We start from the raw sequence: 27,952 nt of genomic DNA on the forward strand, positions 1-27,952 counted from the left end.
TGTTCTCCCCCCCATCCTTCCAGGTCCCCTCCCGCCCCGGCTCTGGCAGGGCGCCCATCACCCTGCTACCTGGGCACCTCACACCCCACTGGAGGGGCACTGAGCTGCAGCCAGGCCAAGGCACAGGCCCAAGGCCAGGAAGGAAGTCTGTGGCAGAGCCAGCCCCTGAGCCCTGCTCTCCTGCTCCCAGTGCAGAGCACTAACCTTCTTTCCCCCGCCCTTCCCCCCTCATGCCACCCCCCATCCACCCCCCCGCTTCTCCCAGTCCCCTCCCTGGCAGCCCTCCCCCTCTCTCACCCCCTCCCTGTCAGCCCTCCCCCCTCTCACCCCCTCCCTGCCGCAGCCCTCCCCCCTCTCACCCCCTCCCTGGCAGCCCTCCCCCCTCTCACCCCCTCCCTGGCATCTCTTCCCCCTCATGCCCCCCCGCTTCTCCCAGTCCCATCCCTGGCAGCCCAGTCCCCTCCCTGGCAGCCCTCCCCCCTCTCTCACCCCCTCCCTGGCATCTCTTCCCCCTCATGCCCCCCCCGCTTCTCCCAGTCCCCTCCCTGGCAGCCCTCCCCCCTCTCTCACCCCCTCCCTGGCATCTCTTCCCCCTCATGCCACCCCCAGCCCCCCCCCCGCTTCTCCCAGTCCCCTCCCTGGCAGCCCTCCCCCCTCTCACCCCCTCCCTGGCAGCCCTTCCCCCCTCATGCCACCCTCCATCCATCCACCCTGGCATCCCTCCCTTCCACCACCCCCCACTTCTCCCAGTCCCCTCCCTGGCAGCCCTCCATCCCTTCCCCCCAGCACCCCTCCCCCTTCTCTCACCCCCTCCCCCCAGTCTGCTCCTCCTCATCCCCCAAATCCCGCTGTCCAAACCAGCCACCTTCTCCCTTCACCTGTTGCTCCTCCGAGCACCCCCCAAGCTCCTCCCAGCCTCTCCTTCCAACGTCTCTAAGCCCCCATATCTTCCCCTGCCCCCCAAGGACACTCTGCTTCCCCCACCGTTACCCTAGCCACCGCCGCCCCACCAGTGAAAAGCTACACAACTCCCACCCGGGGGGGCATCACTGAGTGTGTGTGTGTGGGGGGGCAAATGGAGGGAGAGAGAGAAACAAGAGAGGAGACTAGAGAAGAGGGAGAAAAAAAAGAGAAAAAGGGCAGGAGAGTGTGTGTGTGGGGGGGGGAGAACAGAAAGGGGGAGGAGAAGGAATAGAAAAGTGGGGGAAAGATTAGAGTAGAAAAGAAAAAGGAGAAAAGAAATGAAAAAGGGGCAGGAGAGGGGAGAGACGGGGCAGGGGGAGGGGCAGGAACAGACGGGGGAGGGAAGGGGCAGGAGGAGGGGGCAGGAATAGAAGAAAGGGCAGAGGGAAGAGGCAGGAATAGAAAAAGGGGGAAGAGAAGGGGCAGGAGGAGGGGGCAGAAGAGGGAGAGGCCCAGAGCAGGAATAGAAGAAAGGGGGGAGGAGAGGGGCAGGAGGAGAAAGGGGGGAGGGGCAGTAGACGAGGGCAGGGAGGGGGCCCGGGGCAGGAATAGAAGAAAGGGGGGAGGGAAGGAGCAGGAGGAGGAGAAAGGGGGGGAGGGGCAGGAGACGAGGCAGGGAGGGGGCCTGGGGCAGGAACAGAAGAAAGGGGGAGGGGGAGGGGCAGGAGAAGGGGGTAGGTAGGGAGGGGGGACCCGGGGCAGGAACAGATGAAAGGGGGAGGGGCAGGAGGGGGTCACAGGGGGCTCCGCGGAAGGCCCGCGGCCGAGGGGAGCGCGGCGGCCGGGCCCGAGGAAGAGGCCAGGGCCCCCGGCAGGCGGGCGGGGCCGCCCCTCGCCTCTCCCCGCCCCGCCCCTCCCGCGCCGCGCAGCTGGCCCGCGGCGGAAGGATACGGCGGGGGGAGGCGCCGCTCGCAGCCGCCGCCGCCGCCGCCGCCGCAGCAGCCCCGATGTGCAGGCGGGGCGGGGGGGCTCCCATGTCTCCGGCCGCCCCAGCGCCAGCAGCCGCCCGCGCCGCGGGGGGACGATGAGGAGGAGGCAGCAGCGGCCGCCGCAGCAGCAGCAGCGCTAGGAGCCGCGCGGCCCATGCGGAGCGAGCGCGCCGCCGCCGCCCGCCACAGCCAATCCGCCGCCCGCCCGCCGGGCGAGAACAATAGAGCCCGCGGCGGGCTCCGGGCGGGACGGGACCGGAGCGGGGCGCCGCGGCCCCAGGCAGCCGGCGGGGGGAGCCAGCAGCAGCCGCTTTGTCCGGGAGCCCCGGCGGCAGCGCCCGGGGGAGGGTCCGCGTTCCCCTCCCCCCTCGGATGCTTTTCTTCCTGAGCAGGTAAAATCCTGGGGGGGGTCCCTTCCGCCACCCCCCCCCCCCGTCCAGGCCGCTGCTGCGGGGAGCTCGGTTCCCGGCCGGCCCCAGCACAACTGCTGCAAACTTCAGCCTGGGGGGGGCATCCCCCCCGGCCCCTGAGGTGGGAGCTCCCCCCCCGGAGTGTAAACCCCCTTCCCTGGGGGGGGAGGGCCGGGCGTGGAGTGGATTTAGAGAGGTTTGGGGGGGGGGCTCTTCCTATCTCTTTACCCGTTTCTTCCCCCCCCCTTTCGGGTCCCTGATGCGTGGAGTTTATTGTCCCTGCTCCACACACGCGCTGGGACTCGTGCAAACTTCGGCTCCGCTCCGGGATGGGGGGGGGGCTTCCTTTCTGCCCCCCCCCCCCAGTCTGTGCTCAGGGAGCTTAGAGTGTGTGCGCCCCCCCCCCAACTGCTGTGAGCTTCAGCTTGGAGCCTGTTAAGCAGCGTCAGGGGGAAAAGCTGATTTGGGGGGGGGCTTCCCCCCCACACTTCCAGGTCACCCTGGTAGGGAGGCAGCTGGCCCCGCTCCAGAGCCCTGTCAGCCCCAGCGGTTGGGGGGAGCGTGCCGGGGGGGAACAAAGCCCAGTGGGTCCTGTCGAGGTGGCTGTTGGGGTTTTTTTGTGGGGGGGGACCCCTCTGCCAGGCTGCCGCTGCATGGAGCCGATTGACCCCATCCTAGGGCTGCAGCCTGGATTTGTATTGAGGGTATGTGGGCTGCGAGGGGGGGGTCGCGTCTGGAGCTGGCTTCTGGGGCGGGGGGGGGATCCCTCTCCAATCCCATCCCCACAACAACCCTCTAAAGGCCGCTGCTACCGCCCGGGTTTATTGTTCCCCACTCGCTCTGGAGCGGTTGTAAACTTCAGCCCCGCGTCGCCGGGTGAGTGAGTGGAAGGGCCTAGCAGAATGGGGGGGCGGGGGGGGAGCTGCTTTTCCAGTGGTAATAACCCCCCCCCCCCCCTTCGCCTCCCCTCAAACTGGGCTGCTGCAAACTCCATCCTGGCTCTGTAGGGGGGTTACCCAGCAAAGAGGGGGGGGAAAGTGTGTGTGTGGGGGGGTGTTGGTGGAAGAATCTTGTACATTTTTCATGTTAAATTCGGGGGGGGGGATTGTGAAAACGAGGGTCTGGGAGAGCAGCTGGCTTGAGGGAGGTTCATTGTTCCCCTCCCAGCCAAGTTTAAAGAGCTTGGAGTGAGAACATGATCCCTCCCCCCCCCCAACCGTGATGGGAAAGTTGGGCGGCGGGGGGGGGGCAGAGAGTGAATCTTAGTCTTAAATATTTTGTCCCTTTCCACAGGCCGATCTGAAACGTGCTGGGCCCCTGCCGCGGCGGGGTTTTGTTTATCCTGCCGTCGGAGTGCGTGTGTGTGTAGTTTTGCAAACTTGGCGTGGAAGTGCCGAGGGGAAGGAAGCGCTGTCTTTTGTGTCCGTGTCTCCCTTCGCTTTCCCGGGTGCCCCCTGTGTGTGTGTGACCGGTGTCTGGGGGGGTCGGTCTGTCTTTGCCTGCTGCACTGGGAGGCGGCTCGAGGCGAGCAGCAGGCACTCGGTAGGCCGTGCCTGGAGTTTTGGGAGAGCGCTTTGCAGGGGGGGGGTAGGGGGAGGAGAGGAGCGAGAGCTGGTGGTGGAGGAGCCTTTGTCCAAAGGCAGTAAGGTGCACCTCGGCTCTGGTGGAAGAAACTCGCATGTCTCAGGTTGAAGTGCATGGGTGGGGGGGGGGAGGAGATGATGGGGTAAAATAGGGGAACATCTGCTGTGTGTTAACTCGGGAAAAGGGCTTCTCCGCTGGCATGCAGCGGAAAAACTGCTGTGAATGATTTCAGATTGAAAAATAACACTCTCCAGCAGCTCCATTTGCTTCAAAGGCAGAGCCCCCCCCCGCCGCCGCCGCCCGGCTGCAGCTTGCACTGGCTGCTGCTTGGAGGTTGGGGGAGGGAACCACGAATCCTGTTCACTTGTTAGCCCCTCTTCCCTTCCCCCAACGCTCATGGCTCAGCCCTGAAAAAGCCATTAAAAACGTTTTGCATGATGCACACTTGTCGTTCAGGCACGTTCAAGTTTTGTTAGTCTTTTTTTTTTAAAAACCAAACCAAAACAACCCCAGCCTTCTCTCTGTTCCATGATCAGGGCAGGGTTCTTCTTTTATAGGACACTGGATTTTTTTTTTAAATGCTAGGAGGGTTTTAAAAATATAGATTTCATTTCTTTTGGGGGGCATATTGTATAACTTGCCTCTGTGACCTTAATAAAACCCTGTCTGCTGCTCCCAGGCTCCTTGGAGCATTGCAGTTGTCTGGGTCTTCTGAGGCTGTAGTTGAGGTTTTGGGGCTTGGTTGCACTGGACCCTTTCACACCCAACCCCCTCTGTCTTGTTTTTGACTTGCTAAACTGGGGATTCTCTGGGGACTCCTTGGAGAAGGGTTGTTCTTTCAGGACCCACTGGGCAGAGGGAAAGGGAGAATGTTTTCAAAGTTGCTTTAAAAATAATTGCCGGATGCACTGATGACATAAAGGCAGGTTTAAAAAAACAAAAATCCCTTGGCTTTTTTTTTTTTTTTTTTTTTTAATAGTGGCAGAGGTCTTGTATGTGCTGGATCGATTTCAGCGTATTTATTTTTTTTAAACCTCACTGAAATGTAATGGATGAGCCAGTGCTTCCTAGGAATGCTTTGGAATACAGAGTTTTGTGTGTGTATAAAAATATTAAACTTGTGATGAATGAGTTAAATTATTGGCCAGCTGCACTTGATAGCTATAAATGAGTTTTAAAGAGGAAGAAGTTAATTCTTTATCCCATCCCCTGCCTCCATTTCTACTCCTGAAGAAATATTTTCCTGCTGTGATGGGTTTGATCTCTTTAAAAAAAAAAAATTGTAAAATTGGGCAGAACAATATTTACCTACCTTGCAAGATTGTTTTGAGGGTTTTATTTTTGGAAAGCCCTTTGGTGAAAATAATTTAACCTTATTTTCTCCGCCTTTTGTGGGGAGATTATTGCCTTTTTGGTAGGTAATTCTTGTTACCTAAGGGCTAGATTTTCAGAGTTGCCAAGCACCCATAGCGCCAATCAAAATAAAATGGGAGCTCCGCACCCTGGAGTGGGGAAGGGCATGAAATCAGGCCCTCTTTAAACTTTAAAGAGAAATAGACAAAAACAAGTGGGAGGGGAACTCCCACAAACGGAGGGGGTAAAAAGCCCAAACCCGCCAAGAGCCTGAATGATAACTTGCCTGAACCCTTTGATAAATGAGTTGACTTTTTTTTTTCATTTGCTGCATGCCAGGAGCAACAGAATTGGTCTGAATTAGTGGAATTGGCAGCAAAAAACAAACATACAAGTGTGTCTGGTCAATAGAAGGCTTGTTCCTGCCTCTGGGTGCCATGTGAGGACTTTCACTGTGTTCTGAGGCGCAGAAGTTGGAAGCTGGGGATTTGCAAGGGATTTTTTTTCTTTTTTTCTTTTTTTAAATATTCATCAGTGGGGTGGGTAGTTTGCTGTAGTCATTAAAATATCTCTTCCCCTCCCCCATGGTTTTCTTTAGGACTGCCACTGTTGAGTCTGTGGGAGTATGAATCAGCAGCAGCAGAGAATGGCTGCAGTTGGGACAGACAAAGAACTCAGTGACCTGCTGGACTTCAGTATGGTAAGCAAGCTCCTTTTGAGGGGGGCCTTTAAAGGGACAGTAGCTTCATTTGTTTCCAGTGTTCTTGAGATCTAGAAGAATGGACGGCGTGGGGGGGGGGGGGGGAGTTTAGCAGAGAATGTGAGCCTGTAAAGTGAGGTAAATTGGAGATGGTGGGTTTCAGATATGTTGTGTGCACTGCATCTTGGTCTTTTTTTGCTCCTTCAAGTTAAGCAGTGGGGGACCCTGGTCAGCACCTAGTAAAGACTTTCCTTGCAGTGAGCACATGGTGATCTTTGGGTGGGAAAGTTCTGTGGAAGCAGAAAACATTAGTCTGTTCTGTTTAAATGCTCATAGCAAAATGTGCTGGATAATGACTTCTGAAGCTTTGTATATGTAACTAATGCAGGGATGTGACTTTACTTAACAGTTAATTCATCAGGCTGTGTTTTTCCTCTTCCCAGATCCAAATTGTTGAATACATGTCCTTCCAGATTATTCTATGTCAGTTTGCAATTTTGCAGAGCAGTCCTATCTATCTATCTATAGATATAATTTATATTTTCACACGGATTAGGTACTCCTGTACCCCTATTCTTTGCCCAAAAAATCCTCAAAGCTCTACAGTAAAATTTTGAGGCCGTCATTGAAAAGAAAGTAACATTGGCTGAGAAGTTCCCCCGAGAATGTACGTGCCTTTTTGGGGTCACTTTTAGTAGTGGCAAACAAAGGCTGCAACCTTGTAAACGAATATGCTTAGCCTTACACATGGGAGTAGTTCCATTGACGTTAGTGGTATTACTCAGGTGTGTAAAGACAAGTGCATGTGTAAGTGTTTGCAGGATCAGGGCCTTTATGTGATGTTTGATTGTAGTTGGTGGGTGACCCGTGGAAAGAAAAAAGTTACTGTTTTGAATGCAAACGCCAGCTTGGTTCCTCTGTCATGTGCTGCACCCTAATGACACTTGGCATGTGTGTCTTGCTTTGTAGATAAGTAAACTTACTCTACAAATTGGAAAAACACCGCTCCACGAAGAGGAATAACCATTAAATAGCAATGCAGACATTATTCTTCTGGGTCATTCTGGGTATACTTAGTTATTCGTCAGTGATGCCTTTGTGTTAATTTTTCTTTCCCTTGGGGTACAAAACAAGGGAGCATGGTCACAATTCCTTGCCCCTTATTTCCTTTATACTCGGTGTTAATGCACTGCATCTCTTCTGGATCCCAGCATAAAGATACAACATAGATAAGAAAACTTCTTAGAATAGAGTTAACTTGCAGCAATCAATAAGAAGCTGCAAATTGCACAGGCATCATATGTATCCACATGTATTCTCTCCTTACCCTGTATGAGAATTCCCACGGTGGTGGTGGGACAGGATGAACGTGTCTTAGCTACCTACAGCTGATGAGAGGTTGATCTAATTAAAAAGTAACAGTAATATCGTTTACAGTTGCAAGGGGAGCTGTGATGATGCTATACCTCAAATACAAATACGTTCAGGGTTCATTGGGGAAGGGTGAGCAACTTTTCTCCCTCACTTTAGAGGTTTCTGTTCCCTTTGTCAGGCTCACTTGTATGTATGAGAGATCCAAGTTTTGATCTGCAATATCCATAATCTAGTTCAGGATTGGACAGTTTCTTATTTCTCTTCCTTCCTTTCCAAAAAGAATTCCCAAACACTGTTTGCAACTTATTTTGTAGCAAATTTGAAAATATCCTTATTTGCAACTCCTTGTAATTGTTCAGGGCCATTATAATAACACATTTCCCTTTTATATTATAAAACCCTCCCCTGGCCTAGACTTTGATCTGGAGCTAAGATTTAATACATTGGGTAAAATTCTTGTTCTCTTACATTAGTGTAAATGTGTAACTGCTGAAGTCACTGTACCAGAGTCAATCCAGTGTGAGATTGGAATTTGGAGCATTGTGTCCATATGACACTTGTGCAGTTAGGTGCACATGGGCAGACCCTTGATGTCATTGGGGCTCCATGTGAGTACTAGGGTCTGCTGCTTGCAGGATTGGGGCCCGAGACCGTTCCCTGCATAGCTCTATTTCTGGGGGTGTGTTATCTTCATAACAAATTAGGCCTGATCCTGCATTGTCAAGTCAGTGGGAAGCTATTAGTGAGCTTTGGAATTGGGCCTGTTGTGTCCATCTGCACTCAGACACGAACATACTATTTTGCCTAAAGAGGTCTCTAAAAATAATAAATATCCCACTAAGAATGAGTATTTAAAAACCCACAATAACATAAAACTCGCTAGCTAGTAGATAATGTTCATACTGATACTACATACTTGTTAAGCATAGTATAGAAGTTACATAGTTAAATCTTTGGAGCATTGCAGGGTGCTCACATGTCTCGTAACTGGGATGTAACTTCTTGTCCTGTGGTCTGGATCTCTTGGGGTTTTCCCCCCCCCCTCCTTCATCTCTGAATAAGCAGGAATGAAAAGTTGTCCCAGTGATCTGTGTCAGACTAGGATAAAGGAGTGAAGACTATTGAGGCAAGGACTTTGTGTTCAGCAGCATCAGTTTAGGCCAGTGCTTTCAATCTGTTTTTCTAGGAAAAATGCATACCACCCTGTAGCGATTTCTGGACCAGCTCTGAGCTGTGTGCACCACCCAGTTGGGTGAATTTTATGTCCTGACACTGGTGGTTGTGTATATGAGAGCAGCCTAGTCTGTGGGGTTAATTGGGGAAAAAATACTGTAAATAAGGTAAGCTCTCCTATCCTGGGGAGAAGGATTTAGACCTCAAAAAAAGAGAGAAAATTAGATATGTATTGAACTGCAAAAGCACCCATCCAAAGCTTTCTACCGAAGTAACTTGCCAATAAACGGTGAAAAGCAAAAAAGTGTTGTAATGTCTATTTAAGTGGTCTGAAGTTATAACTCCAGACCGAACTCGCAGGTCTGTAGGCTGATAGCTGCTTTGAGGTGTGCAGAGCAGAGTTCTTTACAAGTGCCTCTGAACACAGTGCCTCAAAACACAATGAATTTGTAAGCTTGCTTTTACCACTGCATCACAGCAGTGGGCCAGAAGGGGATTGCAAATCTGGGAGAAGGCGTCCCCGAAAACTTAGTATTGGTTCAAAGTATTAAATTTAATTTTCCTTTTTAGACTGTAATTTTAATCGTTCTTCACCTTGTGGCTTGGCATTTCTGAGGCTTCATATATTTGACCTCTTCAGAAGGGGCTTCAGCTAGGCTGCAGTCATAGCCATGACTTTTGTAATCTAGCGTGAGGCTTGTCACTTTAACTACAGTTCACAGCCTTCAGCTTTATCCACACAGCAGCAGTCACAACCGTGTTTGTCCATTGATCTCCATGCTGCCTAACTGCGTTTGTCTCAGGGCATTCTGGGAAAATTTAGGAGGCTATCCCATGATGCCTTGGTAGGGAAATAGTTCTTGGAGGGCACACACACAGCGGCGGAAGCACCAAGCCTCTGGTGCAACGCAGTCTGAGATGTCAGAGCGCGATGAGAGCTGGGAGGAAGAAGCAGCAGCCAAACAATTACACAGGCATGGTTAGGGGTCCTGTCTGTGCTGCAGACGTGTGCCAAACCAGATACATAGAGGCGGCTGAGTGCCAGTCTAAGCCTCTGGCAGGGCGAAACACTGTTAGCTGCCACTGTTGTTAATAGAATATTAACCATATGGTGTGCGGATACCAAGTACGATATGTTGTAAGTTGTTGTATGGACAGGGCTTTACCATAGAATTGGTTTTACAGTCTGTCTGGAAGAGAGCGAGCACTCTGTATTAAATGCTGAACCTCATGGATCCAGCCACCCCGCGAGGAGTAAAACTTAGTGTGCAAGGCAGAGTTGTGTCCAATCTTTCTAAAGCTAAGTAACAAGTACCTGGCTTGTTTTGCATAGATAGACTTTTTTTGTCTGGAGCTCCTTAAAACTTTGCTTCAGCTGCTTCCTAGAGTTAAAACACCCAGTGTTGTTAAAGCAGTGCCATATGTCTCACTGTGGCGAAGGCAGAGTGCCCGCATTTCCATGATAGAAACTGCTTTTTGTTTAGAATCTAACTGTAATAAAGTTCACTTTACGTTTAAGTAGGCAAACAAAGCCTTAATCAGGAGGGTTTTGCTTAAAAGAACACTTATGCCTTTGCTAATTTTGTTAAGTGGAATTCCCTCTATTCCCTCCTATTTGAAAATAAGTTAATGGTTGGATATTTTATGTGCTCCAAAATATCTTTCAGGTTTAACTTTTTTAGTTCATACGGTAAGTCTCAAAATAATAAAGGGCTGCTATGTCGTAATGAATTGCTGTTTAATAGCAGTAAATAGAATATTTGTAATGGACTTAATATGCGTGAGTGGCAGCTACATCATAATGGCTGCTTTGTTATAGTCTGAGCAGGTGAAAAATTCACCCAAAAGAAATTAATAAGTCTGGTTAAAGTGTTCTTAAGAGTAATTGATTTTTCAAAATATATATTAACTCCGTGGGCTGCAATGGATGTAAAGTCACTGAAATCTGTCAGCTAATAAACACATAAATAGGGCCCTATCAAAATCACGGCCGTGAAAAACACGTCACGGACCGTGAAAGCTGGTCTCCCACCATGAAATCTGGTCTTTTGTGTGCTTTTTACTCTATATTATACAGATTTCACGGGGCAGACCAGCATTTCTCAAATTGGGGGTCCTGACCCAAAAGGGAGTTGCAGGGAGTCACAAGGTTATTTTGAGGGGAGGAGGGGGTGATATTGCCACCCTTCCTTTGTGCTGACTTCAGAGCTGGGCAGCCGGAGAGTGGTGGCTGTTGGCCGGGCGCCCAGCTCTGAAGGTGGTGCCCCGCTGTAGCAGTGCAGAAGTAAGGGTGGCAATATCATACCATGCCACCCTTACTTCTGTGCAGCTGCCTTTAGAACTGGATGGCTGGAGAGTGTCAGCTGCCGACTGAGGGCGCAGCTCTGAGCTGGGTGTCTGGCAAGCAGCTGCCGCTGTCCAGCTGCTCAGCTGTGAAGGCAGCGTTGCTGCCAGCAGCAGCGCAGAAGTAAGGGTAGCAGTACCGCAAACCCCCCTACAATAACCTTGCAACCCTCCCACAGCTCCTTTTTTGGATTAGGACCCCTGCGATTACAATACCATGAAATTTCAGATTTAAATAGCTGAAATCATGAAATTTACAATGTTTAAAATTATATGACCATGAATTGACCAAAATGGACTGTGAATTTGGTAGGGCCCTGCATATAAAATATGTGACCGGACAAATGTACTTTCTCTTATCATACAAGCTTACCTCTCAGAACATTGCTGGTATCTTTAATGTAACCATCCATTAAAATATGTCTATAGGTTTTTTTCCCCCACTTTGTTTGGATTTGTTTTTTATTGGATCCAAGAATGACACACCGATATCTGTGGGGATAACGTTTAAGTAGTCGTCATCTGTCAAGAAGACTGAAGGCATCAGTGCAATCCTGTATACAGAAATTTAAGACGGGATTTTACATAACACCGTTAAATCTATATTGTTCAAATCCAACAAAGAACAAGTAATGAACCAATTACAGAATGGGAAAAGCTTGATACTTAAGCTCTTCCACTGCATGCTGTATTTTCCATCTAAATATTTTATTTTTAAATTAACTTTTAAAAATAAAAAGGGGATTCAGTGTGTGGGTGAACTTAGATTTTTGCTGTTGAGTGATACAAACTAACAAAGGCAGAGGACACTCTTCGTCTGATTTACGCTGTGCCCTTAAGTGAAGCACAGCAGTGTGACTTAAACCCACACCACTGTGGAAAAACAGAAGTTGACAGTATAAGCGTTATATTTCCTGCATTTCATCTATAATATATGGCTTGCAAATTAGTATTGAAGTAACATTAGTGTGCGGTTCCTTATTTATCAAATGTTGTGATGCTTTAAAGTCTCAGCTTGCTTTGATGAGTGATAGTTCTTTGATCGTTCTTTAATTCCTATGGTAATGAGAGCAGGAAAGGGTTACTTCAGACTCCCACTGACAGTATCTTTCAAAACAGAATAAGGAAGATGAAGGCAAGAGGTGGGAAGGCATCCCTCATTCATATGTGTTCGGTGTGTGGGCGTGTTGGGGATTGCCAAAAATAGTGGTGCTGGGGGGAGACCCCTTTTGCAGAAGTAGAAGAGAAAATGTGTATTGCACAATGGAACAAAACTAGACATTTTCTCCATTGGTGTTTTCACTCTAACCTTGTGGGTTTTTTTGTTGTTGCATCAGCAATTATTAAGCAGAAATGCTTATGAAAAGTAAGCAAACTGTGTGGCTTATGAAGCCAGCATGTACAAATTGATGCTTGATACCAATAAATTCAAGCCCCTCCTCAAACAGAGAACTTCTTTGCAATTCTTGGAAATGAAGATTACTGACCATTTCAGTTAAAGTAACATTTCTCCCATCTCCGGGGGGGGGAGGGGGGGGGAGGGGAGTAAGGCAATCTCCCTCGCTGTCTTACTGGGCTAATTAAGTGAATTTCTGACAATATTATTTTAATATCCCTTATTTTAAAAATCAATCTCTCTCTCTCTCTCTAAACTGACAAGCTGGGGGAGGTAATACCTTTTATTGGATCTAGAAGATATTACCTCACCCACCTTGTCTCACTAATATCCTAGGACCAGCATGGCTGCAACAATACTATCTATATAAACTAACATTGCTGTTGCTCTAAGGAATTTCTTTCCTAGCAGTGAAAATCTAAGCATCTTGTGAGCCTTCTGTTTAGATGATTTTTTTAAGTGCATCTGTCCATGCTTGTGCACACATACATACATATTTTCACATGTATGAGAGTTAGGCACCCAAATTCCATGGCTTTTCAATGGAAGTTGATTGGCTAATTGGTTTTTCTGCCTTTGAAAAATCTCCCCCACATATTCTTGTATTTTTGAGATTAGTAACCAAAGCTGAGCAGACAACTGTGTAAAGGAACATTCGTGGTCACAAAAAAGCATCAAATACGTCCGGGCATGAAATGCTGCATTTCTCTATTAAAGTGTTTAATCTTTAAAGTATTAAAACTTTGAGTTATTCAGACATTATGAAGCTAAAAATAATGTAAATGATTTGATGGTGAAAATATCTGAGTTGAGTATTAAAAAACATTTTAAAATGTTAATTTACTGAGCATTTTCCCACCAGTTGTTTTATTGGCTAAAGCTCGATGTTTGTAGAAGAGAATTAGTTTTCTCTTCTGCTGCACGCAGGTGTGTATAGGTTTTTAAACACATTTTTGAAACTGTCCCCGTTTATTTTAAAAATATTTGTCCGCATGAGCTGACTAGGTATGCAGTATTTTTGAGGAAGCTCTCTGGCAGAGGGAGATTAGCTATAAATTGTAGCAGTAACAGAGTAGCAAACAGGTAGCTAAAATGACAGATACTGTAAAGCACATTAATCTTTCTGATCATGTGTTAGCATGTGTTACATAATGTTGGAATCAGGCAGACTTTATCTGCCTACACAGTTTTGCAGAATGTCCACTATCTTGGCTTATTTACACTGGTGCAGTGTCTCTGAGTGGAGAGGGAAAGTGGATTGATACTTGATGTTCACTTTTTGCTCCCAAACCCGGGGGGGGGGGAAGGAGGGGGAATCTTCTGGAGTCCTAAATGAGGTGGTTGTGCACTGAAGGTAAGCAGCAAATAATTGTGTAGCTTAGTCATCAGTGTCCTCTCCAGCTGGAGTCACTATGGTAGCTGCTAACTTCCTCCTAGGCTATAGGATAGCACCAAATGAGGAGGGGAGGGGGGAGAGGAAATAAACCAGGTCTTCACATGTGTTTAATTTGGGGGGAAGAGTGGGGTGAACCTCTGTTTAGATGGAGAATTGGGTACTACATCCTTTATGCTAATTTATTAATGAGGGAACAAATCATACTTTGGCCTTGTGCTCTTCCTAGATTTTTTGCCTCCTGTAATAATGTGGGGAAGAAATAATGAGCCCTAAGCGCAGGGGTGGGGTGAGGAAACCTCTCTTCTCCAGTCCAAATGAAAAATATCCCAGAAGCTGCTGCTTCGTGAAAAAGAAATGGGAAGATCTGTCTACACAGAAGTTTATTTGCTCAGGAATGGACATATACCAGCTCAGAGTTGGGGGACACTCCTCCCTGCTATATAGATCAGCTGGGAAAGCAGTTGGAAAGATTTCTGCACTCCCCATACGTTTACTTCTTTCTCGTCCCTCCCTTACCACAGCAAAGCTAACATATTGAAATCTCTTTTCTTTCTCCCTCATCTTCCTGTTTTTCTAGATGTTCCCCCTGCCAGTGGCTAATGGAAAAAACAGACCCACGACGCTAGCGAGCACGCAGTTTGGTGGATCAGGTATTGTCTTTTTTTTCCCCCTCTTAATGCCTCTTTTCAGAGTTGAAAACAAATACAAAGCCCCAAAGCAAAGGGAGTTGTCAGTTTCGTGGATGCTCCTTAATGTATTTTCATGGTTCTATTGTACCGCTGCTGCTCTGAGTACGAATGTTAATTCCGTAATCCTGTGTGTGTGTGTCCAGGAATCTTTTGCTGTTGTGTAACTGAGGTGAAACTTCATGAATAACTAGAAGGTTAATTCTCTTAGTCGGGACTTTCAAAGAGGCTGAAGGGAGTTTGAATTCCAGTGGGATTTGGGTGTTGGACTTCCTTCAGTCCCTTTGACAATCCCAGATCCTTTGTTATATTTAAGTAGATGGTACAAGTATCCGCTCCGTGACACCTTGCCCATCCATCTCCAGTAGCGTGACCGTGATGGCCTGCTGGGGCCAGTATACGACAGTAGTTTGGACGCCCAGTTCTGAAAATCTTGGCCATAAAGGTAGGCCCCTATCTCAATATTTAGAGACCTAAATAAATGCCTGGGATAACTTCCACCAGCTGAGGATCTGGCCCCGAGTTTTCAGAAGCACTGAACACCTCCTGAAGTCAGCTGGAGCTGCTCGGTGCTTGGCAAGTGTAAGTGCCTAAATACTGAGGATGGGGGGAGTTTTTCAAAAACATCAAGGGGATTTAGGAGCACAGGTTCATTTAAAGAGGCTGGGATTTGTGCTCCTAAACACCTGAGGTAATCCCCCATGGAGCCTAACTTTTTCCACTGATGAGGGAAGATTGGAAAAAAATGGGTTTGTTTAGTTTGGAAAAGAGAGAGACTGAGAGGGGACATAAGTTTTCAAGTACATAAAAGGTGGTTACAAGAAGGAGGGAGAAAAATTGTTCTTAACCTCTGAGGCTAGGACAAGAAGCAGTGGTCTTAAATTGCAGCAAGGGAGATTTAGGTTGGACATTAGGAAAAACTTCCTAACTGTCACAGTGGTTAATCACTGGAATTTGGAATCTCCATTTTGAGATTTTTTTTAAGAGCAGGTTGGACAAACACTTGTCAGGGATGGTCTAGATAATACTTAGTTCGCCCATGAGTGCAGGGGACTGGACTAGATGACCTCTCGAGGTCCCTTCCCAATCTTATGATTCCATGGGAGTCAGCTTCCCATGTCTGAAATGTTGGCACTAACTGGCAGAGGCTTCTTAAGTCAGTATTAAAATAAAATATTCCTGGGACTATATCTGTCATACTCCTGGGGCTGTGTGGCTGCAACAGGCTTTCTGTGCTCAGGGATGTTGCATTCGTGAGACAGTTGTTCTCTATAGAATAAAGCCTGTGGCATACAGGAGGGTCTTATTGCCTTTTATCCTCCTCCTGCCATATTCCTTCTCTCAACTATGCTGATGCCTCTGTAGATTGTTAAAATCTCCGCTATTCCAATACCGATTAACTGAAGCCACCCAAGATGTGTTGGAATGTTCCACTCCTATAAACCTGGCTGTGCCATTGCTTTTAAGAAACCTCCCAAAACCACACTAGGATGGTGAAGCTCTGGCACTGTATGCTGTGATTAAATGGGGTAGCCTGGGAAGTACTGTTAATGAGGGTTGTTCAGGCTGCTGGAAATGGCTCAGCATGAAAATACTGCAGTCAAATGTCTTGATTTTTCCACCTCTTGAGCTGCCTCCTACTGGGATGTCAGGATGGAGGGAGGCCTGGAGTTTCAGGAGCTCCTGGAGCCAGATAGTGAGAAATTTTGGATAGCAGAGCTGGCACTGTTGTGTGTGGAAACTTTCAATCTACATGAAGAAATGTTGCACAGTGATGTCTCCGTGGTATCACTCGCAGCATTTCTTCCCCTGAACTTCAACACGTTTTAATTTGATTGATGAAGACAAACACAGTATGGTGTGAGAGTGCTTCAGAGGTATTTCGTTTACCTTGACAATGAAAAAGATAGGGAAGGATATATTGGTAATTGGAGGACGGAGGGGGGTTTAAGGAAATAGAGAAATATAGGTAGAGAGTAAAGGAGAGGTGTAATTTAACACCGGTGGAAGTTGATCTCTGTAGTGAACATTTCAGCTTACACATCTCGTACTTTGCTGCTAAAATAATCAACAAAAGAGACACCACAAGCTTGTGAGAGCGCAAGCTCGCATTCAGTCATTTCCTGCTTGGCTGTTGGCTTGCCTACTTGATCTGCAGAGCTGGCCAGTTCATGACAAGGAGTAGGAGTGCTGGGGAAATAGCCTGTGGTGGCTAGCGTCTTTCACTCAGATGCCCAGTGTCAGCCTAGAACACATACAGTGCGCGCGCACACACCCCTCCCAGGGGAGTGAAAGGTAAAGTTGACACCACCCTTCCTCTAAGCTGCTGGTTTTGAGATGGGCTTTCTGAATGGTTCATAAAAAATCATCAAGGAGTGACATTCTGCAGTTGCATTAAAGGCGATTGTACAACTGCCACTGTCCCGTTTTCCGGGCTTAGTGTGGGCCCTCAGTTCTGCCGACGGGCATCTTGATTCGGAAATGCAGCTCAGTGCACTGTTAATGGAAGGCTTTTCATGCAGTGAATGGCCTAGAGTCTCTCTTTTTAAAGGGTGAAGTGTATATTTTTCCTGTCAAGAGTTAATAAGTGACTTTTCATTCTGCTCTTGGATGTTTGTGTGTTTTCATGCTGACTGGTGGGTGTATACATCTGAAGTGTAACAATGACCTCTCATACCGTCAAGGGTCTTGTCTACACACATGCATGCCTTGTTCTAGTTAAACAGGTTTCATTTGAACTGGTGCAAGGTGTCTGTGTAGAGAAGACCCTGGATGGTGTGGTTGCTCATTGTTACACCTGACTTGTACTGATTTAGCTTGACTTAGTAACTTACATTGGTGTAAGCCAGTTGTAAATCATTTAGTGCATGCACCGGGGGTTTGCATGCATCTAGCTAAATCTGTTTTAAAAACTGATTTTGGTTAAACTGGTGCAGCTGTTGGTATAAAAAAGGCCTGAGTCATAGTCTTCCTTGAGATCTCTGCTAATTTGAAGACCTAGATCCATGTCAAGGGGGCAGAGTGCCTTCTTGCCATACTTTAGTTTAATTTGGTGATAGACAATAGCTCGCTATAGCTGCTAGCACCCTCACTGCAGTCTCTCACTATAATGTAGGCTCCCATTGCTGGACTACAGTGCTTTTTTTTTTTCAGATGAGTTGTTAGAATGTTTCACTCTCTGGTGGAAATCAGAAATGAAAAGAGCAAAGAAACAGTGCTTGTGGGTGGCTTGGCCAGATTGTCAGCACTTGGTAAAATAAGGTGGTCTTGCCAAACACCAGGCTGATAAATAGGCATCAGTATTAACTTTACAACAGTATTACAAGAGAATTGCTGTGACAAAACCAACCCAGTTAGAATGCTTTTCAAATCCTAATTGAGAATACTCTGACCCTCCCTTTCCTGAGCTGTTGTCCCATGTCCTGTGGGATTTATTCAGACTAGAAGCTCCTTGGGGCAGATGTGGCCTCCTGTGTGCGTAAAGTGCTAAGTAAATCCCAGGTACTAATGTTGGGATTTCCTCACTTTTATATTCAGTAAAGTTGACATTTTCTGGGGCTATTTTATATTTAAACACTCCTCCTTCTCCCCCTGCTTTGTCTCTTAAATCTCTCGGGGAAATCGGTTTACATTTCCAATGGTAACCTTAACTCTGCCCTGTCAGTCTTGCTTCCCTCCCCTGATTAGATGGAGGAAAATGGTTACCACATGGATGAAACTTTTTGTTCCTAGTTGCACAGATCTTGCAAGCTGTCTGCAGGATTTTTGACACACATCGGACTCCTCAGGAAAGGTAACATCTTTACAGAGACTTTGTGTTGCAACGAGAGCTTTCCAGAGTAAACATCCCAGACATAAGATATAAAAAACTGGAGTCTAAAGCTAGGCTCCATGGGGGATTACCTAAGGTGGTTAGGAGCACAAATCCCCGTGTCTTTAAATGAACCTGTGCTCCTAAATTCCCTTGATGTTACCAACTCCCCTATCCTAAGAACTTTTTCAGTTATTTCCCCCGCATATCCAATATATGCCTATTGGCTTGAGTTTTAGACTTTCTGGGCCAAGCTGTCGGATATTTGCAATGGCAAAAAGGTTAAGACTTTTTTCCAAAATTAAAATGCTAGTTATTTGATACATCATAGCTCACAGATGACTAACCTGATCCAACTGCCCTCCTCCTCAAAAATACTCTAAATAAATTCTGCCTCTGACGGGGCACCACGTATATTACATTTTACGTGGAAATTACCTTTTTTTAAATTGATGTTTAAAAGGGCAGTAGGAGGTGGTGGTAGAATCAGTATCCTTCCAACCTTAGCTTTGGAGTTACTCCTGTTGTTCCGTAACTGCAGAGCAGTGCATAACTTGCCAGTGGAACAGAACAGATAATGGCTGCTGAGTTTTCTATAGGGTCACAGTATCCGCCTTGCTCCTTGCTTTATAAAGTGCTTTGGGGTTATGTAGAACTTGAAAAGAGCTCCCATGATGTTGGTATTTTGGTGAGCTGCATTTGGCCATCTTAGCCTCTTACATTTCTAAGAACTCGGTAGCAGTGCTACATATTTCCACCAAATTTGAAGAGGGTTCAGGAATATCTTAGAGACACAAGCATGCTGAGCTTCAGTTGTGTGTCTGTTTACTGGTCACCCAGCATGGCTCCTGCTGATGGATTATTCTGCTTGCAACAAATAAAAGCGTGGCAATGAAATGGCTTTGTCTTGAGTAACAAAATTTGTGATTAAATTTGTTTCCCTTCTTGCTTTGTAGTCAAGGGAACATTCTAGCCTGAGGACTGTAAAAGGGAGCTGTGGGGGAGAAATCCCCTTTTGCCACTACACTGTGGTCCTGCCCCCTCCTCTTTCAAAGTTTGTTCTTCACCTATTTGCTAGCAGGATCAGGAGCTGAGGTTTATTGTAGAGGGACTTGCTTTGATCAGGGCAAGTTCATATAACATATTTGAGGCTGGCTAACAAGGGAGTTTTTCAAAGAGTTACAAGTTGCTGCATGTAACAAGTTTTAAGTTATAGTCTACTGAACAAAGTCAAATGCATTCTCCCTGGAGGGAGGTGAGTCTGCATCCCTTTTTAAACCTCACTTTAAACAACATTCGGCCTTAGATACCTGTGGCAACAACACTGAAAGTCATAAATTCTGTGAAAGATGAGATTCTCTTTAATTGGTGCTCTGCGTGAGCCGTTTGAAGATTTGATTACTTCATATGGGCATGCAACCATTTACTAGGCCATATCCTAAAGGTGCAGTTGAGGGGTCCTGTGTGCATGGGTAGAGGGGTCTTTTTTTGGAAGGGGGTAGAGAGAAAGAGCACTCTGCCTTCTGTAGCAGATCTGTGGCTATTAAAGTGACACTTTGTTCATTGTTTAACATGGTGAGAAGCCAACTTGTACATCTTAAGTAAAAGAAGCTAAAAATTATAGTGAGAGAGTCTTGAAGAGCTAAATGCAGTGTCTTCTATTGAAATCTAGTCAAGGATTGAATTTCAGACTGATAAATAGTTGCCAGCACTATTCCCTGTAGTGAAGAAAACAGAAGCTTTTAATAGTTGGTTGTATAATGTTTTCCTACTAAATTAAATTATTTCCCACATTTGGATTATGCAGAAGTGGGTGTTAAGGGCTTTTTTTGTTTTTGCTATTCTGATATATCATGAAAGGTGGGCATGAGGTGCAAAAACGTGACTTGATATTTAGCAATAATATTTCTGTACTTAAATTATTTATTTTAGGCTGTTTGATTAATTTATTTTACTTGTGTATCATTTCTGATTCAGCAGCATTGCAAAACACTACTTTAAAAACAAATTATCAGCCCAGGTACAAAATCTGCTTGCCCATATTTTACTGTGACGCTAATTTATTATATGAAAACCTCTTTTACTCCCTTTTTAAAGGGAAAAAACTTGCCGTGGTCAAGTAGAATTTTGCAAGGCATTTGCTAAGCCTGTGTTAGGTGTCGTTAGCTTGAAAAATACAGAATCCTTCAGTCTTAAAATGTGTCTGCATTATTATTAATAATATAGACCAACTGATGTGCATTTAGGAAGATGAGGAACTTAGACACTTTTGAAAACTGTAGTCTAAGTGGCTTAGGCACTTGAGTCCAATTTAAAAAGGGAGGTAGGGTAAGTGGTTATGTTTCGTTGTCTTTCTCCCAAGCGCCTAAGTCACTTTGGAAGATGAGACTTAAGCTTCTTAGACCATGTCTACACTAGAGACCACCGATGCAGCTGTGCTGTTGTAAGATTTCCTGTGTGGCCATTCTATATGCGGGAGACATAATTAAACCACCCCCAATATGTAGCGGTACCTATGTCTGCAGGAGAGCGTCTCCCAGCAAGGTAGCGCTGTCCACACCAGCGCTTCTGTCAATGTAACTTATGTCGCTCAGGGATGTGGGTTTTTTCACACCCCCAAGTTACATAAGTTATACTGACAAAAGTGCTAGTGTAGACGTACCTTTAGTCACTTAGTTTTAACTCTTTTGCCCTGCCTCACAAATAGAACTTTGCAGGGGAGATGTCTCTTCCCCCACTTTCCTTAGTGCTGATTCTGAAAAGCCATGGACCAGGATACAGAAAGTGGGATTTTAAAAAAAATGGAGGGGCTGGGGGGGAAGAGGAGCATTTCTGGAGGGTGAGGGAAGGGAATTCTAACTGGCAGGAAGTAACATCCTGTGTAGAACAAAGAGAAGAGTAATATCTTCACACTTATCTCCATTAATCTAAAGTAACACCTCAGTTCACTCTTCAGTCTCTGATCCCCCTCATTATATTCTTGAATACACATTCCTGCTCCTAGCACTTGCCTTGCCTTTGCAGTGGCTGCTCTTGCATCTCTGCAGTCAGAAACACTGGGACAAGGCTTTTCCTTTTTTCTTTCCTCCCCAAAGTTTTTTTTTTTTTTTTTAATAAGCGATGGGGAGGGAGGGGAGAAGAGGAGATCCTGAGGCAGACACAACAGAATTCTAATCCAGTAAGGAGAGACATGTTTATGAAAGGAGTGCAGCGAAGGTGACCATGTTATCACTCAAAACAAAGATGCTCCAAGAACAAATACAAATATTTCTCATGTAATTGGAGATATAACAATATAGTATTGTACTAACAGTTCTGTAGTTATGGTTGAGAAGGCTTATGTTCACTGGTAATGAACATGAACAGCTCTGCTGGGTCAGCCCAATAGTCCATCTAGCCCAATATCTTATCTTCCAACAGTGGCCAATGACAAGTGCTTCAGAGGGAAATAACAGAACAGGGCAATTATTGAGTGATCCATCCCCTGTCGTCCAGTCCCATCTTATGTCTGTCAGAGGTTTAGCACACCCAGAGCATGGGGTGGCATCCCTGATCATCTTGGCTGATAACCATTGATTGACCTCTCCTCCATGAACTGATCTAATTCTGTTGTGAAGGCCAAAACTCCTGGGTTCACAACATCCCCTGGCAAGTAGTTCCACAGGTTCACTGTGCAACGTGTGAAGAAGTATTTCCTGATGTTTGTTTTAAACCTGCTCCTGTTAAATTAATTGGATGACCCCTGGTTCTTTTATATGAAGGGGTAAATAACACTTCTGGATTCACTTTCTCCACACCAGTCATGATTTTATAGACCTCTGTCATATACCCCCTAAATAGTCTCTTTTCCAAGATGAACAGTCTCAGTCTTTTTAATCTCTCCTCATATGGAAGCTGTTCATCCCCCTAATCATTTTTGTTGCCCTTCTCTGAACCTTTTCCACTTCTAATATTTTTTTTTGAGATGGCATACCATGGATTTATATAGTGGCTCAGATATTTTCGATCTTATTGATTTCTTTCCTAATAGTTCCTAACATTGTTAGCTCTTTTTTTTTTTTGGACTGCCTCTGCACACTGAGTGGATGATTTCAGAGAAATATCCACAATGACGCCAAGATCTTTCATGAGTGGTAACAGCTAATTTAGACCCCATCATTTTGTATGTATAGTTGGGATTATGTTTTCCAACGTGCATTACTTTGCATTGATCAGCATTGAATTTCATCTGCCATTTTATTGCCCAGTCACCCAGTTTTGTGAGATCCCTTTGTAACTTTTTGTAGTCTGCTTTGAACTTAATTACCTTGAGTAATTTTGTATCATGTGCAAATTTTGCCACCTCACTGTTTACCCCTTTTTCCAGATTTATGAATATGTTGAGCAGCACTGGTCCCAGTACAGATCCATGCAGAACCCCGCTATTTGTCTGTCTCCATTGTGAAAACTGACTTTTCATTCCTATCCTTTGTTTCCTGTCTTCTAACCAGTTACTGATCCTTGAGGACCTTCCCTCTTATCCCATGACTACTTACTTTGCTTAAGAGCCGTTGGTGAAGGACCTTCTGAAAGGCTTTCTTGAAGTCCAGATTCACTTTGTCAACTGGATCACCCTGTCCATATGTTTGTTGTTACTCGCGCCCCCCCCCCCCGAATTATAATAGATTGGTGAGGCATGATTTCCTTTTTAAGAGTCCTGTTGAGTCTTTCCCAACAAATCATGTTCATTTATGTATCTGGTAATTGTGTTCTTTACTATCGTTTCAGCCAATTTGCCTGGTACTGAAGTTAGGCTTACTGGCCTTTTAATTGCCAGGATTGCCTCTGGAGCCTTTTTTAAAAATTGGTGTCACATGAGCTGTCCTCCAGTCATCTGGTACAGAAGCTGATTTAAGTGTTAGGCTACGCACCACATTTACTAGTTCTGCAATTTCAATTTTGAGTTCCTTTAGAACTCTTGGGTGAATACCATCTGGTCCTGCTGACTTATTACTGTTTAATTTATCTTGTCTTTGTGTGCATTTAACTTCCTGAAGGGAAAAAATTCGCCCTTTGGTCTGAAATTTCTTTTGCTAGTTTTTCTATCTAGAGAAAAAAAATTGAGGGAGGAGGGCAGTGGGGTGAGAAGGAGCCATGCTTAAAATTTTGTCCATCTGAAAAATTCTGAAGTGAGGAAAAGCACTCTCTCTCTCTCTCTCTCTCTCTCCTCCCCCCCCAATGCTCTGGTATCTCCAAAGCTTTATTACACTCACATAACCAACAGCTTCTCATTAGAAACTTCAGACTTGACTCAGGCCTTGTCTACAAACAGAAATTGTGCCCCTTTAACTGTACTGGTCTAACTAAAGCAGTAGAACCCCTCTGGATAAGAAGGGGAGTACCACTATAAGTGCATCCACGTTGGGGATTGTACCAGTATAATTATTGGGGAGCTGGGGAGTGGGAGGGAAGATGAGGGGGAAATCGTATCCGTAACTTACAGTCATACTGATACCAGAGCTGTGTGGTGACCAGGACTTAGTACTCAGTGAGGGTAAATGCATGGTATTGTGTTTCAAGAAACTTTTTAAAAAAAAGGAAGAAAAAAATCCCCTCACAGCCTCAAAATGCTCTTTATCAAAAAAATGAGGAAAAAGACATAAGCATTGAAAAATCACCTACCGAATGTCATTTTTTTGTTTGTATTGTCACATTTTCAAGCTTTTCTTTGCAACCATGAGGTCTAAAGCCCGTTATTTTTAAATGAAAGATTGCCTTCTTGTTGTCTAGAATACCATGTGCAGCCCTGTCAGCCCAATTCAAACCCTGCTGACGTGGGATTGTGTGCAAGTACTGCACATGTTGCGGGCTTGGGTCCTAAATTGGTAAAGATGTTGCCTAGCTAGTCTGGACTCTGGCCAGTCACCCCTGCTCCTGAGTCCCTGTACGATGGCTGTCTGAATAGACGATCATTAGATCACATGATCATATTGAATTCTGCTGTATTGCATAGGCAAAATTTTGCAATTGGCTCACTGTCACAACTGAAAGCTTTCCAGGCTGACTGGGCTCCTTCCAAAAAGGGAAGATGGCTTTGGAAGGGGCCCAGCAGGTCTGGCAAGTGTTTCTGCTGGACCTCGGTGCTGCTAATTTCAAATTCTGCATGCTCTGTAGGGGACCCGGCTCCAGAAAGCACACTGCGTGTACCTAAGTCACACCTACAGTTGTACCGGAATTCTTTATTTTAAATTCATCTGCAAAACTAAATTTAATTGTTAGTACTAGAGTTATGGCAGGCTTAACTTGCTCTGTGTGTGTGTGTGTGTGTGTGTGTGTGTGAAATATGCATAGAACAGAGGTGTCCAAACTTAATGACCCTCCGAACCACATACGACAATCTTCAGCGCCAGGGCAAACCTGCCGGGGCTTGGGGCTTCCTCCCTGTGGCGAGTTGGTCGGGCTAGGACCTTTAGCTGTGTGGGGAGAGGGGTCTCGTGGCTTCAGCCCTGTGGGAGGCAGCTGCTGCAGCGTGGGGCTCCAGGCCTGCTCCTGCTGAAGCCCCAAACCCTGGCAGATGCACCCTGCCGGGCTGAAGCCCAAGTCCCTGCTCCCCGCTGGGCAGAAGGCCTGAGCTCCTCTCCCCCCGTGTGGTAGGTCGATGAACGGGAAGGGGTGGGGGGCTCCTTGAGCCACACTTTAACTGGGCTTGCAAGCTGCAGTTTGGCCACCCCGGCATAGAATTTAACACCTACACTGAGCTGTGTTTTACTCTGCATGGCTTTTGCTGTGACATGGTTTAGAAATTTATTTTAATGCCTCCGAAAGATGCCGGTAAGAATTCCTTCTGTCACTGCATTGCCCAAAGTCCTCAGCCGAGCTCAGAACCTGCATTTTAAGGGCTGTACAAACACACAAGAAGTTATGTGCCTGCCCCAGTGAGCCCACAGCCTCCTTTGCAAGTTATTTTTTTTCATATATGTACAGAGGGATGTATAACTATGGCTCTGAGAACCAATTTTTGAATCGGGCTTGTTAAATCCCCATCAGGAACATACTGATGTCTGTCTCTCTTTTTCGTGTGTATGTAAAATGCAGCAGCACTCTGCTGAGCCACAAATCCTCACTGAAAGTGGGTTTTGGTGCTTGCTGTTTCCTGATTCACAGGCCCGTGCGGCTCTGATGGGGGATGTCACGCCCTCCGTGGGCTAATGGGAGCGCATCAGATCACCCCACCACTTCCCCTGACACACAGTAGTTTCCCTCAAACCAGATTGGGTCACTTTAATTGGCTGCTGCTTCTCCTCACCCTGGCACTCACTAGTTTACATAGCTCCTTAGTCTGCCTTGACTTATTGTGAGTCTGCACCTGCACTTCAGGCAAGAATCCCTGGATTCCATCCTTCCATGTTCTTGCTGAAGCTCAAAAGTCCATAATCCATAACTGGCCTCTGCATGGCTTGTCCGGACCAGAGGTTCTAATGCATGAAACCCCATCTTTTGTGTTGCAAAGCAGTGTGTTTACATAGACTCTTTAGCTGCCTTGGCTACGCCAGATGCTTGCATATCAAGTTCTCAACCTGGTGGGTGGTGGTCACCCTGCCCTTTCCCACATTGCTAAATAATAGAGGAGTCCCAGCTAAATGGAAAAGGAGGTGCCTGATCTAGAGAAGATCGTTGTGGTACAGAAAAGGTTCAGAAGCACTGCAGTAAGCTGTCTCTTCTGGAAGAAGGAAGGAAGGCTGGCTGCATTTCGGATACTGTTCTGTTCTCTATCCGTTCTCATACCATTCATCACCATAGTATCCGAGCGCATTGAGCAGTGTGACTAACATCTGTATAACTTTCTCTTCAGCTGCCAGGTCTTCCCCATGACGTGAAGCAGCACCATAGGCTAGAGCCTACCCCTAGGCCAGCTGGATGTATGCAGTTCTGGGAGGCTAGTGGGCGAAGGGGCAGCCTGCCTTGGGACGCCCTTTGCTAGGTCAATCCCTTTCCAGTGGAGAAAGCCGCTCGAAGCCACCCAAGTGAGTGCCCATCGGCTGCTTTGCACCCACTTCTCCACTGTTCATGACAGGCAGTGCAGGAGGCTTATTTCCCCAGAGCAATTAAAGTTTAAAAAGTGGCCGCTGTTTGTTAATGTAACCACTGCTGGTGTTCAATAAAAGGTGGCACACCAGGGAATTGAAGGGCTCCCAGAGAGACACCGTGAAGCAAACGGGAGGTAGTTCTAGTGTGTGTGGAGGGGGATGAGGGCGAATGGCAGGCATCTGTCCCTTGCCCTTCCCATACAGAGAGAGTTCCACAATACTTTGTCTTGATTAGCATATTAGTTTCAACAAGCTGAGCTCTATATGCCACAGAGGGGAGAAAAGGTACTGTACTCCTTCGGTGTTGACTTAAAATTTAATTAATTTTGTTGCCAAATGAGGCATGAAATGCAGTGTGAAATATATAGCAGCGCTGAATGCTTAATTGTGTGGGGACTGGAAAATGTAGCAAGCGCTGAGAGTAAGAGATTTACCTGAGGCAAATGTGGGCACGATGTTCTGGGGACGTTTTCTTTTGGGGCGCCGCTGAGCATCTGTCGACGGGCAGTGGTGCAGCAGTGCGAGCTCGGGTTGAAGTGTAGCCCAGCTGGTGGTGGCCTTCCCATGCACTTAGTGAGAGCTTGAGTTACACAGCGAGTAGGGGGCTTGTCTACGTGGAGAAGCTATTTATGATTTCCTATTTGTATTGTAATGTCTAGGAGCGCCCGTCATGGACTGGGACCCCATTGTGCTAGGTGCTGTACAGAAATAAAAGCACAATAGCTATTGTGCGTTAGCTCCCCATGGGGACCCTGTTACTCCATGCGACGAGTGCCTTCGTGTGGGTCAGCTTCATCCGCTTCCAAAGTGGATCCAGGTACACTTCTACTCCACAGTAGCTATTTCACTGTGTAGATGAACCCTAGGGCTCCTGGGCAGTGCCAGTGACCTAATGCAACGGGTTGTGTGGAGCGGGTGCTGCATTTTGGTGGTGCTATCTTTGGGTGAGACGTTAAAGGAGGGGCAGGTTTATGTTAAAGCTGCCAACGCAGTTCACCAGGGTAGTATCTGGGCTAACTCTCACTTTAGTGGGTTTTAATTTACAAGACTAAACAGTTTTTCACCTTACTCTGATGCATACTGGGCAGTCTTGGTGCATGTGAGGTTGTGTTCTTATTTCTACATCTTCGCAAGTACACGAGGTGCTGTCCAAGCAGACACTGACTTGCAGACTAATGCAGGGCTTGTCTGCACACAGATACTTGCTCAGTCTTAACTAAATGTATGTTTTTAAGCTGGTGCAACCCTCTGTATGGAGACTTATTTCAGTCTGAGTGGCTTATTTCAGTTTAGCTAAAGTCAATTGGGAATACGTTTAAACTAAATTCTTGAACTGAAATAAATGGGCCCACACAAAGGGGTTGTACCAGTCTACTAATTTGGGCTAAAAACATACATTTGGTTAACCCACTGTGTGGACAGACTCTTATATTGGTTTGGTTTTGAGCAGATTTGGGAACAAGTTTAGGCTAAATTCGTTTTGGGTGTTTGTGCACAGCCTTTTGCACCAGTTTAACTAAATCGGGATAAACACTCACCAGAAGTTGTAAACTGGCGCATCTTGTGTATGTAGACGATGCTGAAAGTATTCTGTAGCGAATTCTGAGCTTAGGACTGGCCTTTTCTCTGTACTCATAGAAGGTAGATGCAGCAGATGCCTCTCCATGGATGTTGAGGGCATATCATCTAGGCTAGAGAATCTTGACAGATTGGTCTTTTTATGGGGACCTGGGGAAGGCCATAGAATTGGGTGTGTGACCTCTTCCCC

The 27,952-nt window shown here is 46.4% G+C and overlaps 1 protein-coding gene across 7 annotated transcripts in view; it reads left to right on the forward strand.

The window, feature by feature from the left end:
* The first annotated feature begins 1,936 nt into the window (after positions 1–1,936).
* The window catches only part of TCF3 (transcription factor 3), a 115,490-nt gene continuing 89,474 nt past the window's right edge, over positions 1,937–27,952 (forward strand). For 3 of the 7 annotated variants that reach the window (XM_044998997.1, XM_044998998.1, XM_044998999.1), the window contains exons 1-3: positions 1,937–2,284; positions 5,838–5,939; positions 14,199–14,271. In XM_044998997.1, the coding sequence (XP_044854932.1) occupies positions 5,865–5,939; positions 14,199–14,271 (148 nt within the window). In that variant the 5' untranslated portion in view covers positions 1,937–2,284; positions 5,838–5,864. The remainder of the gene's footprint in view (positions 2,285–5,837; positions 5,940–14,198; positions 14,272–27,952) is intronic. The other 4 variants (XM_044998995.1, XM_044998996.1, XM_044998994.1 and 1 more) reach the window with 4 other exon arrangements.

This window comes from Mauremys mutica, chromosome 24, assembly GCF_020497125.1.
Source record: "Mauremys mutica isolate MM-2020 ecotype Southern chromosome 24, ASM2049712v1, whole genome shotgun sequence".
Taxonomy (NCBI): domain Eukaryota; kingdom Metazoa; phylum Chordata; order Testudines; family Geoemydidae; genus Mauremys; species Mauremys mutica.